This window comes from Narcine bancroftii, chromosome 4 (assembly GCF_036971445.1).
Source record: "Narcine bancroftii isolate sNarBan1 chromosome 4, sNarBan1.hap1, whole genome shotgun sequence".
NCBI classification, from domain to species: Eukaryota; Metazoa; Chordata; class Chondrichthyes; order Torpediniformes; family Narcinidae; genus Narcine; species Narcine bancroftii.
The window spans coordinates 78,272,069-78,291,082 of record NC_091472.1 but is presented as its reverse complement, the minus strand read 5'-3'; the positions used below and the strand labels follow the sequence as shown (position 1 = coordinate 78,291,082).

The 19,014-nt window shown below is 36.8% G+C and overlaps 1 protein-coding gene across 3 annotated transcripts in view; it reads right to left on the bottom strand.

The window, feature by feature from the left end:
- LOC138760725 (aftiphilin-like) overlaps nt 1-19,014 on the bottom strand; it is a 108,983-nt gene that overhangs the window by 16,292 nt on the left and 73,677 nt on the right. For all 3 annotated transcript variants that reach the window (XM_069931734.1, XM_069931735.1, XM_069931736.1), the window contains one exon: nt 12,880-12,940. In XM_069931734.1, the coding sequence (XP_069787835.1) occupies nt 12,880-12,940 (61 nt within the window). The remainder of the gene's footprint in view (nt 1-12,879; nt 12,941-19,014) is intronic.

Below are 19,014 nucleotides of genomic sequence, written 5' to 3'. Positions count from 1 at the left end.
ATGTATCCAATTCGGAGATTCAAATTTTTAAAAAATGACAAAATCCTCAGGTGTGAAGCCAGATGGTATTTCTTAAAATCCAGAAGCCTCAAACCCCCTGATCTGTAGTCCCACATCAATTTGTCCAGTGCTATCCTCCGCACTTTATTGTTCCATAAAAATGGCCTAACCATACCATTTATTATTTTTTAAAAATTATTTGATAAATATATTGGTATTTATTGGAACAAATATTGGATCTTTGCCATGATCTTCATTTTAATACAGTTAACCTTTTCTATTAAAGTCAGGGGCAGGTCCTTCCACTTCAGCAATCTTTTTCCATTTTTGCCAATAGGGAGAATAATTCATTTTATATAGATTGTTATCGAGCATGATTCCTAACTATTTAATCCCATCATTTTCCATTTAAGCATACTGTTTATTTTAAAGCACTCAATTTTGGTTTGTTATTGGTAAAATGTCACTTTTTTCCACATTTATTTTATATCTTGGAACTTTCCCATATTTTATTAAACTTTCCTGTAATTTCTCCATGGAACCTTCAGGTTCAGACATGTACAATAGTATATAATCAGCAAACAAACTAATCTTGTGTTGATCTTGTCCAGCTTCAAAGCCTTTAATTTTAGAATCACCCATGATCATTTCTGCCAGAGGTTCAATCACCATAACAAATAGTGCTGGAGAAAGGGGGCAGCCCTGCCTGCTTGAACAGCTTAATGGAAACATTCCTGATATCTAATTTATTTATGCCTGTGTATTTTGGTATAGAGCCTTAAACCAATTTATAAATCATCATCCAAAACCCAACTTTTCCAATGTTTTAAACAAAAAAGACCACTCAAGTCTGTCGAATGCCTTTTCTGCATCGAGAGGTACTACTATATTAGGGTCCTTCTGTTACTGAGCTAAGTGTATTATGTTAAATAGTCGCGCCAAGTTATTTGACGCTTGCCTCCCTTTAACAAATTCTACTTGATCTACATGAATTAACTTAGGTAAAAAATTGTCCCAATTTGTTTGCTAATGCTTTTGCTATTATTTTGCAATCTACATTCAAAAGAGATATCGGTCGATAAGATGAAGTTTTCATAGGATCACAGTTCCTTAAGGTGGTATGTGACTGGGAAGGGAAGGTTGAGAATCACTGCTCCAGACCCAATTGTTACTGAAATATTTTGCTTGAGAAAAATTGTCATTGGCCCTTTTCCTTTGGAGTTATGAAACCATGCACATAACGAGTTAATTAGGTACAATTAAAACAGTGGTTTTCAAACTTTTTCTTTCCACCCAGATATCACCTTAAGCAATCCCTTACTAATCATAGAGTACCTATAGCATAGGGAATATTTAAAGTGCTATGTGAGTGGAAGGAAAAAGTTGAGAATCATTGCTCTACAGGACATTACAGTTTATATCAGGTTGTGACATAACCAATATGTACATCTTTCGGTATTCTGTTTAGCAAAGTTAAATTCTTGTTTTTTTAAAAAAAATACAATGCCCTATTAAATTAAGCAATGAATTGAAAGCAGAAATAAAATGGAAATTTAATTCTATCAAAATAAATCCAAAAGCTATTTGTAGCATTGAAGACCAAATTACAACTGGAGGAACTAAAACTGTTTTTATTGGGTCATACATAGGAGGTTGAAAGGTGATCTTACTGAGGTCTATAAAATCATAAGGGGCATTGTTAAAGTGAATAGTGACAATCTGTTTCCTAGAGTGGAGAATCAAGGATGAGGGAATAACTACAAGGTGAAGGGATTGGGATTAAGAAGGGGCACAAGGGGTTAGTTCTTCACTCAGTGGTAGGCATATTAAATGAGTTACCAAAGTAGCAGAGGCAGGTACATTAGCTTCCTTTAAAGAAAACTTTGGATAACTACATGAATGGAAGGGCAGTGGGCCTAACATGGGCAAGTGGGACTAAAGCAAGAGGGCACAAATATTCAGCGACGACAAGTTGGGCCAGTTTCCAAAGTCTTATGATTTTGCTACTTCTATTAAGCAGTTTATATCAAGTTTGATTTCCAAACATGGTCAAACAATAAGGCTTACTTGTGAATATTTGTTTTTATAAAAAGGCTATTTAAAAATCCACAAATTATTCTGCACTGACCCATTACTTTGAAGCAATCAAATAATCTTCATTTCAATGCTTGTTTTCATGCATTCATGTTTACAGAATATTACAATCACTAACTGGAGCTGTCAACAGCCAAAGCTTTTTTTAATTCTGCAACGTAGAAAACCATAAGTTTATAAACAACCTTCCTTTGCACAAGGCATCATGAAGGAGCTTGTAACCTTAAAGTCACTGGGTTATTTCCTACAAAATGAAATATTTTGTGATAGTGATGCTTTGTTTCAGTGTGAAAAAACATGGTAACTCCACCACAATTACACATACAAACTAAATTATTTCAAATACTTTCTCCATCAGTTGAAAATCCCACAGTTGAGTCATATTTAGTTAGGAATGATAACTATTTGCAATGTTTGCTGTATACACTTCATTCAAATATGTGCCAAATGTAATAAAAGAAATATTATCATGGACCTTGTATCCTTTGGACATTACAATAAAATGATTAAAAAAAAATTTTTTTACACAAATATTCTACTTATTCACTACATTTATTTAAATAAACAATTTACATTAATTAAACAAATCACATTACTTTGCAAACATCAGTTGGCCCAAAACCAGACTAAGAAGACACATTCAAGAAATTTCTTATGTAATTTCAATAATGATTTTTAATTTTCTTTATACTGCTGTACCCTAGCTATAAAGAAAATCAGGAAATTCACATTCAAACCAATGGGAGAATTACAAGCAGTGGAATTTAATCCTTAAAGATTAAACTTTATAAGTTTCAGAAAGATACCATACACGCAAAGAGAAATATTCAAATCCGGGTGCGTGATGCAAGGAGAGTCAGAGGAGGTGAAACCCAAGAGCTCCTATATTCATAGGGAAGAAAAATATTAAAATAACAATCAAAATACTCACCAGTGGTGTTGCAAGACATCAGCAGTAAGAAGATGAAGAAGAAAAATCAAAGAGCCAACAAAAACGCCAAAGAATCGGCTCCACCTCCAGGGGATTGATCCGAGGCATCTTGTGGCAGAGAAAATGGCAGTGCCATCTCAAAGCCCGCTGCAGAGGACAACATGGGAGCGGAGATACAGCCCGCCCCATAGGAACGCTGAGGCAAGGCTGGTCCGAGGAGGGGAAATGACACTATCCCAGATCAGCAAATGCAAAGCAAAAGCCCTATGGAGCGGCCCGGAGTGTTGGAGGGGCTCAGTGATCCCTTCCCTCAGCAAGAAGGCCAAGACACGTGCTCTCGCACTGAACGCAATGAACCTGTTGCAGCTGGCAGGAGCAGCAGGACTGGGCGACCAGGAAGTGAGTAAAATTTAGGAACAGTGGGCTCAAGGCGATCCAGCTTCAGGTCAGGCAGCACAAAAAGCATAAGCAATGAGAGCGGAGACAATGGGGACAGCGACAGCAGTGAAAATGGAGGACAGGACGATCGATAGGAGGCCTAGGAAGGAATTTGTGGCAAGGCAAAGGGAAAAGGAGGGCTCGGAACCCTCTTTGTATGGTGTTGGAGACCATGGGACTTATGGAAGATGGACTGTTCTAAGCAGTGGAGAGGAGAGCCGAGGCCATGGCTAGAAAATAGGACAAAATGCTGTGCCCTCTCTGGCCAAAAAGGGAGAATGCAGAGGTAGAAGACAGAGTGGGTACAAATGAGGTCAAAATAAGTGAGATGGAAAATGAACTGGCTGCGTTGGTGAGGGAGAGGGAATGCATCTATGAAAAGTTGGATTCCCTGGAAAACTATACTCAGAGAAATAATATAAAAATAGTGGGGCTGGTGGAGAGCATCAAGGGGGAAGGACTCTGGGTTTTTTCAGCACTGGATCTCTGAAGTGCTAGGTAGAGATACACTGGAAGAGATAGTAGAGGTGGAAAGGGTACAGCGGTCATCCTTTCCAAAACCGGGCCCTGGGCAGAAACTCTGTTCTGTCCTGGTGAAGTTGTTGCGTCACCAGGATAGAAAAAATGTGGGGGGCAGCGGTTGGTGCCCCCCCAATGAAGCTAGATGGGGTATAAAGTATTTTTCTATCCCGATATTAGTGCAGTACTTTTAAACCACAGAAAAGAATTTGAACCAGTCAAGACACTGGTCAAACAGAAGAGGTACGAATGTGTCCTTCAGTACCCAGTTACTCTGAAAATGGTTCTGCTGGGAGAGGGGAGGAAGTTCTTTGCGTAACTTGAAAAGCCACAGCATTTTGCAAAAGAACTGCCAGCACTCAGGGAAAGAAATAAAAACAGAGACTAATGTACTTTACTGTAAATAACTTGCTAAATGGAAAGTATTTTGTTGTAAATATAAATATATGTAAATACCAGTTTTATATCAACATTTTGGAAATGAGAAGGGATGTGGGAGGACTCTGGGGTGAGGGTGAAAATGGAAGGGAGAAGTGTAGAGTACACAGGCCAAACAAAGGAGATGCTATCGCCAGGGTGGGGAGACGAGGTGGGATAGGAGAAGGGAATATGGTGGAGGGTGGGATTATGTATACCACATATTTTTTGAAATTGAATGCAACTATTACTGTGGTTTAAAATTGATAAATAAAATAATAAAAAGATACCTTCTTGAAATTTGCAAAAGGCAAATCCTAGCTTTTTTTTTTAGGTGGGGGAAGAAAGGAATTTTAATTTCTGATAGGATCCGGACTTGGATAAGTCATCGAAAAGGGACAGCTAAAACTACCCTGACCTTTATGAAAGGCCTGAACTTAATAGATGCATGGAGGCAGTAGCAGCCAAGGAAGAGGGACTATTCCTTCTATTTGAGACAGCAGGATAGACTGGAGTTGACATACAGATGGCACCTTAATCCTTTGCTGTTGAAGAAGCCAGAGTTTTGTAGCTTTATTAGAACACAGATAGACATTTTCTGTGAAGCCAAATGTAATTTGACTGCAGACAAATTCCTTTTTTGGGACACTCTTAAGCCATACTTGAGAGGTCAAATAATTGGATATACAAACCAGTTAAAAGAGAATATTTAAGGGAGATGGAGGAATTGGAACAGGAGATTGCTGACTTAGAAAAAGATTTTCAAACCCAGGCTCAGAAGAAAAATATCAGGCTTTGACAAACAAAAAAAACAAATATAATATACTCCAAACATATACAATAGAGAAGGTTTTACTAAGATCGAGGCAGAAATATTATGAGCTGGGGGAATGAGCCCATAAAGTTCTTTCCTGGCAGCTGAGGACAGAGCAGGTCTCAAGAACGATTAATGCAGTCCAGACAGGGGATGACAGGATCTCATATAAGCCGGAGATAAATGAAGCCTTCAGACAATTTTATGAAAAATTATATAAATCAGAATTATTGTGGAAGTCTGAGAAAATAGATGAATTCCTGTCAAAATTGGAGTTACCAAATTTAGTTCAGGAGGGATTGAATGCTCCCTTCACAGAAGAAATAAGTAAAGCATTGAGTATGTTACAACCTGGCATCTCCCCCCTGAGTTTTATAGGGAATTCAAAGATCTCCTGATGCTCATCTTTATGGAGGTGGTGGATCAGGCAGTTGAAACCCATACACTCCCAGAATCTTTTTCAAAGACAATTATCACTGTGATTCCTAAAAAGATAGGGACCCATTGAAACCATCCTCTAATAGACCTATTTCAATGCTGAATACAGACTATAAGATACTTGCTAAGGCCCTGGCAGATAGATTGGAAAAACATTTGCCAAAACTAAATGTAGTCCATACAGGCTTTGTGCAAAAGAGATAGGCTGCGGATAACAGAAGCAGACTGCTGAGCATCATACATCTGGCACAATTAAAGGATGCCTCAAGTGTAGCTGTGGTCCTGGATGCTGAGAAAGCATTTGATAGGTTAGAGTGGGACTTTCCATTTAAGGTACTGGAGAAATAGGGGCTAGGGCCAACTTTTATAAATTGGATTAGGGTATTGCACCACAGGCTCAAGGCTAAAGTTGTGACCAATGGGCAAATATCTACAACCTTCCCACTATCAAGATCCAGCTCTATTATTTTTGGCTATAGAACTGTTGGCTGAACCCATATAACAGGATCCAGACATAAAAGGGTTCAGAGTAGGCTGGAAAGAACACAAAAATCGACCTATTTGCTGATGTGCTGATGACCCAGAAAGTTCGTTGACCAAGCTCTACTCTACTCTGGAGGATTATTAGAAAGTCTCCGGACAAGATTAATTGGGACAAGAGTGAAATTATGCCACTTACAAATGGGAACTGTAGTCAATTTAAAGAAAACAGTCAATTGAAATTGCCACAAAAGGAGATCAAGTTTCTGGGAGTCAGGGTGGACAAAAAATTTATATAAACTAAATTATACCCTCTTGCTCAAATAATTGAACACCTAAACAGATGAATGACCCTGCCCATCACATTGGTGGGTCAATTGTGTTAAAATTAATATGTTGCTGAGACTTCAGTATCTCTTCCAGACTTTGCCCATGGCATTGCCCCAGAGACTCTTTCAGAATATTAATTCACATGCAAGTAGAATCATTTGGAATAGGAAGGTGGCCAGGGTCTCCATGCAGAAATTAATCTGGGATTACAGTCAGGGTGGACTGAGATTACCAGGCTTGAAGAAATATTATTGGGCAGCTCAGACAAGGTATATCATTTCACTCTTTGAGGGAGGAGGTACACTATCCTGGGCACAAACTGGCCTGCACACGATAAGTGAGAAGATAGTAGGAGACTTTATAAATGGACTCTAAATTGTTATCTGGCAACAAAGACACCCCTTATTAAAATATACACTTTATGTGTGGAATAAAATTAATGAATGTATTGGACTTAAAGTGGGGCTGTCTCCAAAAACACCCCTGACTCAGAAGGGCTTAATACCATTGACAATAAATAAGATCCTGGACACCTGGTTCCAGAAAGCAATCAGTTGTATCAAAGACTGCTTTGAGCAGGGGAAGCTCATGTCATTTGATCAGCTAAAAATTACATTCTTTTGCTACCTTCAGTTAAGGTCTATAAATGACAAATTAGGTCCAGCCATGTAGTGGCATGGAGGCTTTGATTCCAAAGGGGAACACACTCAAGTTTATTTTGGCAATGTATTTCTTACTCCAAATGGTAAGCCCGAAGCCAGGTCTTCATAAGTCAAAGGCAAAAGTGGGAGTTAGACTTAGGTGTAACGATTGACAAATGGTGTCATGACAGCATGACCTCAATTATTAATATTCAATATAGGCTGGTGCAGTATGATTTTCCACACAAGTTGTATTGTACTCTGCAAAAGTTGAAGAAGGCTAAGCCAGAAATTTCAGATCAATGTTTTAGGTATGGCATTGAGACGGGAACCTTTGTGCACTTAACCTGGTCATGCTCCAAAGTGAGGCCTTTTGGGTAGAGCTAGGTCAAGTCCAAGAGAAAAATCATAGTTAAAGAATTTTCACAGGACCCCAAGTTGTTCCTGTTGGGAAACATCATGGACATGAGGCTTACGATGAAGTTGTCCAAATTTCAAATCCAATTTGTAGTGATCGCATTGGCAGTGGCCAGGAAGTGCATAGCAGTTGCCTGGAAGTGTGACTCTCATCTAGACATTGCACATTGGAATGCAGAAATGCAGAGCTGTGTTCTCCTGGAAAAAGTTATCTATAATTTGAGGAAATTTGACACCTTCCTTAAAATTTGGCAACAATACCTGCATCATGTAGGTGCGAAGATATAGTGTGGTTCCTTGCTCTCTCTGGCCTCTTCCTGAAAAAGGAGGGGGGGGGGGGTGGAAGGGTGGAATTTAAAGACCTGGAGGCTGGCAGTGAAATCCCAATGAATCCTACAATTATTGCTTTTTCTTTGGGTTTGTTTTTACTTTTTAAAAAAAATTCTTTAATTGTAATTGTTTTGTTTTACATTCTTTCCTTCTGTCCCTAACTTGTCAGGACTTAAATGGATACTGATAAATGTTACAGGAATAAGGTACAAGGGCTCATTTATTGCTGCTTTTTTTAAGGTGATTGTCTATTTAATTTTGTCTTCGTGTGTAGTACTTATGAAATGGGAATGGGGCAAAATTGGATTCAGTGAAACTTGTATACAATTGGAGAATGTGTGTTTTTATTATGGATTGTTGACATGGAGTTTGAAAAATTATAAATAAAATATTCAAATCCAAGTTCTAGCAGGCACAAAGATGTGACACAAAAAATATATGAAATCCTCAGATATATGCGTGGAATAAATTAATGCATACCATTAAAACAAAAAGCTGAAAACTAGAGTCAAACAGTAACTGTGGAAAGAAAAAGAGTCAACTTTTCATTTCTGACAAATTCTTTGACACAAAACATTAACTTCTTTTCTTTTATCACAGATGCTACCTGACTGGGAGAGTGTTCACAGTAATTATTTTATTTTGCATTTCCAGGATATGCAGTTTTATTTTTTTTTCATTGTGTGCCATCAGCTTTACTGAAAACAGAGACAACATTGCAGTGTACCAAGAAGGGTGTTTTGAAATGCAATCAGAACTACCAATGTCTTCAAATTCACATGCATGCTTAGTTAAATGGATTTCTCACAAAAATTAAATGGAAAAACAAACACAAGGTAGGTGTCAAAAATTAGTGTCCTCATTTCACTATCAGCTTCAATCACAACCAAGTTTAAAAAGCTCTCATGAAGTAACATCTTGAGTACACCAAAATTATTTTGTATAAAACAGACCAAACCAAAAAGTATAATTCATTAGGATTATAGTTGATCAGATTTGTTTCACCCCTTTTAACGAGTTAAAAAAATTAAAATGAGCAAATAGAAGATCATGCAAAAAGAGATCCCTATAGAAAGTAGGAAAGGATGGATCTGCCCACCATCCCCCTCCTCAAATTGTTCTGCCCATTGGCTGCCAGCCCCTGCTTCCCCCTTCCTTCTCATCTCTTTACGCTAATTATCTCTCCTCTATACTCAGTCCAGATGCAAGTCTCAGTCCAAAAGATGAAATATGCCTCTGTCCCCACAAGTATTGCCTGACCTGCTGAATGTTTCCAGCACCTGTTTTTATTTTAGATTTTCAGCATCCTTTTTGATTTTTAAGTCTGGAAATTAGTTGTCAACAATGCTATCCAGCAGCACTTACTCACCAATGATCTATTCATATTCATCCCAGTTTTAGGACATCTTAGCTCCAGACCACCACAGCTTTGGAGCAAGAGCCAAATTCCAGAAGCAACTGGAGATGGACTGCCCTGGAAATTTTTGCAGCAAGTGTGAAATCAAGGTGACTTGTTAAAACTGATAACAATTCACAATGGGAATAAACTCCAGTGATCAATTGTATCTCAGATAAAGGATGATTTTTTGCAACTGCTGGAGGTCAATCATTCCAGACCCAAGCCATCAGTACAAGAATTCTTTAGGCAAGGACCAAGCATGTTCAGCTACTTCAAAACACCTTCCTTTCATCACAAGGTCAGAAATAACAAGTTCACTGATAACTGCACGATGTCCAATACTGTCTGTTACTCCCTCACAAGCAAAGCAAATTACACCTGCATGCAGCAAGATCCAGCTGATATTTAGACATGGGCTGTCAAGAGACACGTCACATTTACAGAAGTGTCAAGTAACAAGCATCTCCTACGTCAATAACATCACCAGATCCCATCTGATCAGCAGACTATAAGTCACCACCAACCAGAAATTCAAATGAACTAGCCACAAGCCAAGTGTTCACATCCTTTACAACCTTAACTGTGATGCCAAGATCCCAGAAATGTCTATTTTCAGGCAAGCTGATGCTGGAACACACATGAGTGCCAGCTAAGTAACAAGAACATCTTGCAATCATCAGCTGGTCAAAAACCAGATTAAAAAGTGACATTCAAGAAATGTCACAAGGAATTTCAAAAATGATCAATCAGGTGCAAAATGAAATTCGCCCCACTTCCCGAGATGATAACAATCCAACGACAAGCAGCTCAACACCACGTAGGATAAAGCAATCTAATTGACTGACATCCCATGCACTACCTTAAACATCAATTTCCTTCATTTTTAGTAAACAGTGGCTGCAAGGTACGCATTCTACAAGATGCAATGCAATTAGATAAGTTGGCCATTCTGACAGCACTTTGCAAACTCATGACATCCATTATTAAGGTCAAGGAGACACATAAGACAGATCTGGATATGTATTGTCACTCCTTTATTATCATCAAATCCAAAACTGCATCCCCAAAATCAGGCCCGCAAAGACACATGGGACAATAAACATGGTCCCTGCCAGCAATGTAGAATCTTGATAATCATATGATTGAATAAGTGTACATCCAGATCAACTACTGTAGATGTAAATAGAGCCTTTTTGTTTAATTTGGCTTCTTGTTTGGTGCAGAGAGTGTTGGCCGAAGGTGTCATTCCTTTGCTGTACTGTTCAATGTTCCCAGGTGACTTCATTGCCAAGAATGAAAGGATGCAACCCTTGGGTCAGGGACAATTAGTAGGGAAAGCGAACTCAAAATGAGTTCTCCATCTGAGCACATCTTTGGATCACAACTGAGTCATATCCAACAACCTGTTTCATCAGAGAGACAAGTGCATGACCTCACTACAAGACTCTTGGTCCAAACACAAACACCTATTGAAATCATAAGGATGTTTTCATCAACCATGCTGTGACGGGTACCAACAATTGCTGGACTTATTTCCATCACCTGATAGCAAAACAACAGCCACAACAGAAATACACCAAGAAAAATCAAATAACTCAAAAGCCCACAGAAAACTTCAGACTCTCAGACAAGCTTAACACTCAAGAACTTCATTATCCAGCACACAACTGTTTAAATGATCAGCAATCCTTCCTTCGGACTTCATATTCATTTTACTTTACCAGTGGCACACTATTGGTGTCAGATGTGCAACTTTGAGGATGCACTCCTATTCAACATAATGGGACATCACATATTATCATGACTTGTATGGATATCCCCAATACCTCAAACAATTCACTAGTATCCTGGAATTTCCTGTTTAACAATATGCAAGTACAACACTTCAACCCAGCCAACAAATGTTGAGCAACGAGGCGAAGCCAAATAAGTAACCATGGATTTGAAAGTAAAATTTGTCCAATATCACTAAACCTCCATGACAAGTTTTCACAGTAACTAGGCCTCTGCAACATGTGAACGTAGGAGCATAGTCATATACAACTTGGGAACAAAGCACCTTCTGGACAAATTGATTTAAAAAAATTAAAAATGAACTTCAAATAGGTTTAAAAGTACCACTTGCTAAAGTGGTTCAGTGCCAACTTATGGCTTTTCACATCTGGGGCAGTCATGTGAGCATAATATTACAAGCATGACAGACTGCAGTTAATACATTCTATTGACCAGAGATTGTTTTGTGCCATCCATTAGCCCAAGAAATCAAGGCTTTGAAGAGTTTAACTTCCATTAGAATTAGATTCAATAACCATAGGTAGAAATGAGAGGATGACAAAACAAATTTCAACATGCAGGTTATTACTATATACAACAAAATTTGACATCCAAAATACACAAGATTAATAATGCAATTTCTAATTAAAATTAATAAAGCAACAAGTTTTACAATTAAAACTAATGAAGCAGATAATACTGTTGATAAAAAAAACTGATAGAAAATTGTTTTCTGCTTTACATTAAAAGAGGCCACAACAATTTTCAAGCAGAAAAAACTGATAGTAAACTAAATAGGTAGTTAATGGACATCAAAACAAAGGAGGGCTCATCCAGACTTTCTAGGTTTAGACTAGGAATTTGCTGGTGGCCTTTGATCAATACATATTAATCTTTGGCGTACTACAGAAAGATGCAAAATAATTCTATTTTAATCCTGCAAGTTGCATACTAAATTGAGAGTTTATTTACATAAACAAAAACGTTTGTGGTCACGTTGATGAATGCAGACAACATATAACATTCATTATTCAAAGGACTGGAAACCCATTGAACACACAGCAATGCCACTTTTCAATGAACTTCTCATCTAAAGCCAAGCCAAACACTAGCTTTTTTTGTACATGTCATAACAGTAAAGAAAGCACAAAAGTGTAAAAGTACTAGATAAATATATTGAACATTAACCAACATTCAACAATATTTTAGTAATCTATTTCATTGTTACAATAAGCAAATCTATGCTAAGAAAGCTGCTCAATTAAAAGAAATACAAGTCAGAAAATAGGGTAAATAGATAAAAATTGTGACATGCCAAATTTAAAGTCAATTCCATATTTCATACACTTAAATGCATATTTTAAAACAATGCTAGAAATGTTTCATTCTACTTGTCAATATTTTAATGAGCTTTTCTACATGCATCTCAAAAAATGTATTGGCTTTGGGGCAAAGGAATTGGTTAAAGTATTTCAATTTCAAATAGCCAATAATTAGAAATCATTACATCAATATTCAAGTCTTTAATAATTAAAGGAATTATGAAACCAATCATTTCCTATAATTGCAATTTAGGACACTCACTTGTAACCTTAATAGAAATAAAATGATCAAAGGCAGCTAGTAGACTTAGAAGAGCACGAATAGCCTTCAAATGCTCACCTATTCTTATTTACTTTTGTGTTGACTGCTTATGTAATTAAGACCAGCATAAACCAACAAGGCTAAAAGAAAGCCTGGATTTCCACAAAGAGAAAGAAATGGAAAGAAGGAATAAATCAGCAGTGAGAAGTCTGTCTGAACTTGATAGATTTCTTAACTCTAGCTCTGGTGCTAGAGGTTCTATGCAGGGACGTACCATCAAGAGGATTAGTAAGGCCACTGCTACTCCAGTCAAACTGGACAGGCGGGACGTGATCCTAAGGAGAGAGGAAAACATTACATTACACTGGGACTCTGAAGTCCAATATGAGGAGAAAAATTTCTTCAATTTCAAAACCCAAAGCAGTTATGTTGAGCATCTCTTAACATTACAGAAATAATACATAATATTTTTACTCTCAAAATTTATATTATTAAATTATAAATTAAAACTGCTCAATAAAGCAGTGAAGGAAATATCAAAATAATATGTCTGGATGACACACTGAGCCAAAACAATACAATTAGGAGACAAGTGTTCAATATGTGCAGAGTTAACCAATTTCCATAACAGCTTTTTTGTTAAAGTCCAAAGACGAAGATCCCCATTGATCATTAATGCAGAAATCTTTGCTGGAAAGAGTTCACACAAGCCTGATTGTGGACAGAATTAGGCTTGGTTACGCTATTGTTAAAAAAAAAACTATAAACCCTGCTGGTAATCAGTGTCAAGATCAAAGCTTAAATAATGCTGACTTGGTTAAGATGTTGGAACTGTGTCTCAGAAAGGAACAGTTAGTGCAGAAGTTAGCACAATGCTGTTACAGCGTTAACAACTGAGACTCAAATCCTGTGCTGTCTGTAAGGAATTTGTATGTTCTCCCCATGTCGGCGTGGGTTTTCCCCCGGAGGCTCCAGTTGGGGTTGTAGGTGAATTGGGTGTAATTGGGCAGGACAGGCTAATGGACCAAAATAGCCCATTACTGTGCTGTATATCTACATTAAAAATTAAAAAAGGAAGTTGACATAAAGGTCAGGAACTAAGGGCGATTCAGAATATTCACAAAAAATATACTAAATCTTGAAACAGACTGCAATGCAACAAAATGTTTGTCTACTCTTTATGAACAATCTTCTGAAGTACTATTTTCCCATGTTCTAACACTTACATTCATTAATTGTTGGAAAAACACCTAGCTAAACAGTATTTTTTTTTTAAAGTATTTTAGCAGGTTGAATTTACTCTTTAAATTGGAAAATAAGAGCTCAATATAACAAACTTCTTGGATTCAGATGAACAATGAATTCACATCCAAAAGGTTTACTTGTCAACTACTAGAGTGAAACATAAGGGACTGCAGATACTGATTCTAGGAAAAACAAAAGTGCTGGAGGAACTCCGGTCTTGCAGTGTCCATGGGAGGTAAAGATAGATAACAAATGTTTCAGGCCTGAGTCATTCAAGGTATGAGCAAAAAGCAGGTTTAAAAACACTGGGGGAGGAGGAGGGCAGAGCACAGGCTAACAGGAAAAAGGCAATAACGGGATGTGGATAGGTCAGGGGAGAAAAGAGGAGAATTGATTCGGGGAGGGATATGGCTCCATGAATGCAGAGCTTGAAGAAAGGAGACGTAGGGACTGGGAAGACACAGGGACATGAAAAGAGAGATGGGGTGGGTTAGTTGAAATTGGAGAAGTTAACATTAATGCCATCTGGTTGGAAGGTGCTCAGACAGAATACAAGGTTTTATTTCTCCAATTCGCAGGTGGTCTCAGTCTGCTGTCAGCTACTATTTTGTTCCAGTATGTTTGCATTTAATATTTCCTAAATTTGCTGCAATGCTTCTTAATTTTTCTTTTTACTTCCACTTAATCCTGAAAGATCCAGAGGTTTTTTTTTGTCCTCAGCTCTCTAATCAGCATGCTATTTATTTTATCTACCCTGTGTTTTGTATGTTTGGTTGAAAACCAATCAAGGCATCACTTGACTAAATTGCAGGGAATTCAAATCTAGTTTGTGCAAACTTGCTTCATATTTACTGTATTCTAAAACCCAATTACCAGAAAACAGCTTTTGCTGTAACTAAACATCAATTTCTAAAGGAACATACAAAAGCAATGGTAAAAATGTATTACTAATTGCTCCTCCATTTAATAAGTAATGCATAATGAGATCATAAAATCATATCGGGTCTATCTTGCATCTTTCAGATTCCCCAAGAATCAAAATGAAATCACATTTTCACTATGTTGAGCAGAATACAAGTAGTCACAAGAAAAACAGTTGGCAAGGCAACTTAGTTATCCCAATTATAGTGTTGGAGGAGGGAACAATCTAAACCCCTACCAAATTGTAAGTAGGAAAAACATATCATTTTGTGGTTTCTCATCCACCCCTCACCTATGCACACCAGGGTATAGACAATTTTAAAAAAAACTTTCATGAGTCTTTATTTTTAACACAAGTCTTGCAATCAAGAATTTAACTGGTCGCAGAGACCAACATTTCCTACAAATTTATCTCAACACATGACTGACTTTGAGGCATGGCTATGCGAAGGACTTAGACACGTTTTGGTTGAGCTCTCCATGAAGGGTACTAAATAGACAGTTAAAATTTGAAAATCATGATTTATTTAATCAAAAATGGATAAAACTAGGACAAAGCTAAGATAGCCAAGAACAAAGTCTGAAGAAGCTCCTATTCACCAAGTATGTCAGGTAAAAGTTCGAACAGGAGCAGTGCAAAAATGGTGACGGGACCAGCAGAACGAGGGAGTCAGGTCAAGAATTGAGCATCATCCTGGAAAAATTGGAGAATCTAAGTGTTGAAATAGTGATGAGAAATAAGAGAAAATGACTGAAATAAAAGATTGCTGAAGATCTGATGGAGGGAATGAGTCGAGCAGAGTTTGAATTAACGAAAACACAAAAAACTTGAGGCTTTGGAAAAGCAAAGAATGGGAGTCTGATAAACAAGGACTGCTTGACAAAACTGACCATATGGTAAACTTTAGTCAATTAAATAATGTTCAAATTATTGGACTAAAGAAAGGGATCGAGGGAAGAGACCTGGTGAACATTTTTCAAAAATGGATCCCACAAGTGTTGGGAAAAGACAAATTTGGAGAAAAACTGCATATTGAGAGAGTTGAACTCAGAAGAGCCGGCGACCAGGGACCAAGACTAGTTCTGGTGAGAACTTTTAAGCTACCGAAAACGGGAGACAATTCTGGGGGCAGCACATGATAACTCTAAGCAGAATAATGTGAGGGGTTGGAGGGTTATGGGTGGAGAGCAGGAGGGGGAAGCTAATGGAGTTGTTCAAGTGAACCGGCGTGGACTTGAAGGGCCAACATGGCCTGCTTCCACGCCGTAAACAGTTATATGGTAATGGTCCGCCCGAGGTTGATCATGAAAAGGTATTTTTCAAGACTTCACCCAACCTTGATGAAACAAAAAGAATTTGACGATGTGAAAAGACAACTTCGTGCTAAAAACTTGAAATACTCAATGATATATCCTGCAACTTTGAGGGTCGAAGTCGAGGAAGGGAACCATTGATTTTTCAAGAACAAGATGGAAGACTTTCTGCAAAGTTTATAAAGAAAAAAAAAAATCAAGGTTGCCAAGGGAGAAGATTGAATATATTTATAATGGAACTAAATAGTAAAAGTTTTACTTTTTCAAAAAATTTTTTACAAAACCCTCTTGTATTTATTGTTTTAAATTAAAGTGCAGAGAAATACTCATGGAGGCCAGTAAAAAGAAAAAAAGTATGGGAAAAGTGGTAGCAGGGTAGAAATTCCACTCTAAGGGGAAGAATGGCACCTGGAAAATAGTAGCAAAAAAAAGTGTTGGGGGGGTGGGTCCTTATTCCTCCAATGATTCCTTGGGTTTTCTTTGCAGGCTTCTGGGGCTCTACATATATGTCACCATCAGTCACCATCTTAAAGGGGAAGGATCACTATTATTTAGAGTCAAAGAGATTTTACTGTTAAAAAATATTGTTTTAAAGAAGATTATGGATGGAACATTAAAATTTATTAGTAATTTTAATAGAATTACCAGTAATAGTACCTAAAAAAAATTAAAGGCAGATGTAATCTTTTTATAAGAAATATCTGACCAAATTGAAACATGCAAAATTAAAAAGAGGAAGGGCGGGGGCCAAGCAATATCATCTTCATTTGCATCAAAAGCAAGTGCTGCAGCGATTTTAATTAATTAAAAATATACCAATAAAAATAGATAAACTTTAACCAATCCAGCTGGAAGATCTTTAATGGCACATTGTAAAATATACACAGAATCATGGATGTTTATAAATATTTACGCCCCAAATTATGATGTCTTTGTGAAGGATATCATTGGAGATTTAAATTTTTGTTTAGATCCAATATTGTACAAATCAGTAAGAACAGTAACAAGGGCAAGAGCTACAAAAACTACATTGTCATTTATGAAGAATTTAAATTTAATTGATATATAGAGGCAGCTCAACCCCTTAGAAAGAGTCTATTCAATGATTCACATACAAGGATCAACTTACTTTTAATGTCTGCCCATCTACAAAGAGGAGTGGTAAAAATTGAGTACTTCGCAAGACTTTTATCAGACCACTCGCCATTAATGGAAAAGTAAGAAAGTATGCACGTATAGATGACACTTCAAATGCTACATTATTAAAGAGAAAGGATTTGTGAATTTATTAACAGAATGATAGAAATACTTTGAAAACAATCTTCCTATTTACTGTATTCTAAAACCCAATTACTAATTGCTCCTCCATTTAATAAGTAATGCATGTGTATTAAGATAAGATTGTCCTTGTTTTTGTTATTGACTTAACATTCCACTTATAAATAAAGTCCTTCGTTGTCTCCTCTTTTTTTGAATTCAGTCCCATTTGAATCCACGAACAGTTTTACAATATATGATATGCTTAAAGGTTATCTGAGGGGACAAATTATTTCTTGCAATAAAAATCTTGAGAGATAATGTAAGAGACTTAGACAGCCTAGAGAAGGATATAACAAAATCAGAAAAAGATCTGATATCAGGAACAATAAAAATATAGAATATTAGAGAACATATAGAATGGAAAATATATTAACAACTAAATAAAAATATTATAAACTAGGAGAATGGGTGCATAAAGTGTTATCTTGGCAGGTTAAATCAGAAGAATCATCCAAAATGATAAATGCAATAGAAACAGATACTATAACAAAAAGAAATAAATAGCATCTTTAGACAATACTATATGAAGCTATACAAATCAGAATTAGGACATGAAAATGAGATAGAAGAATTTTTAAACAAATGCTGAACTTCCTAAACTAGAAGAAAGAAAAAAAATGTCTTAGATGCACCTTTTACAAGGGAAGAAATAGAGAAAGCTCTGGGTACTTAATAAGTCCCCAGGGGAAGATGGGTTCCCTCCTGAGTTCTATAGACAATTAAAAGATTTGTTGATGCCCCTGTTGATGGTTGCATTAGACCAGGTGGTGGCCTTCCCCTCCACCCCCCAGAAACATTATCAACTGCTATAATTACAGTGCTACTAAAGAAAGATAGAGATCAATTAAAAAACATCATCATACAGACCAATATCACTCCTGAATGGAGATTATAAAGTTCTAGGAAAGGGACTAGCCAACAGACTGGGTAAGTATTTACCAAAATTAATACATCCAAAATCAGGCAAGATTTGTTAAAGGAAGGCACTCTTCAAACAATCTAGGTAGATTATTCAATATATATGGCAAAAATCAGGTTGAATCCAAACATAACTATTTCTGTGGTTAAAGAGAAGGCATTTTACCAAATGGAATGCTCTTTCTTATATAAAAAGTTGGAAACATTTTATAAAATTTATAAATTGGATAAAAACTATCATAAGCCACAAACTAAAATTATAATTAATAACCAAATGCCATCCATTTTTCCCTTGAGCAGATTGAGTAGACAGGGATGTCCCTCATCCTCAGCACTAATCATACTACCTAATGAACCTCTGGCAGAGATTAAGGATATTATCCGGATATTAAGAGCTTCAAAATTGGACAGGAAGAACATAAAATTAGTTAATTTGCTATTGATGTGCTATTATACATGTCTGACCCAGCTGAATCATTGATAAGATTACAAACAATACTAAAAAATTATGGAAGAATATTAGGATATAAAATATGGACAAAAGTGAGATAATGCCATTGCAAAACTTTGATTATGAAAGATACCAAAAAGGTAAGAGATTTAAATGGAAGGATAGAATTAAATACTTAGGAATAATGATGGATAATAATTTACAGAATTTATATAAGCTTAATAATATGCCTTTATTAGA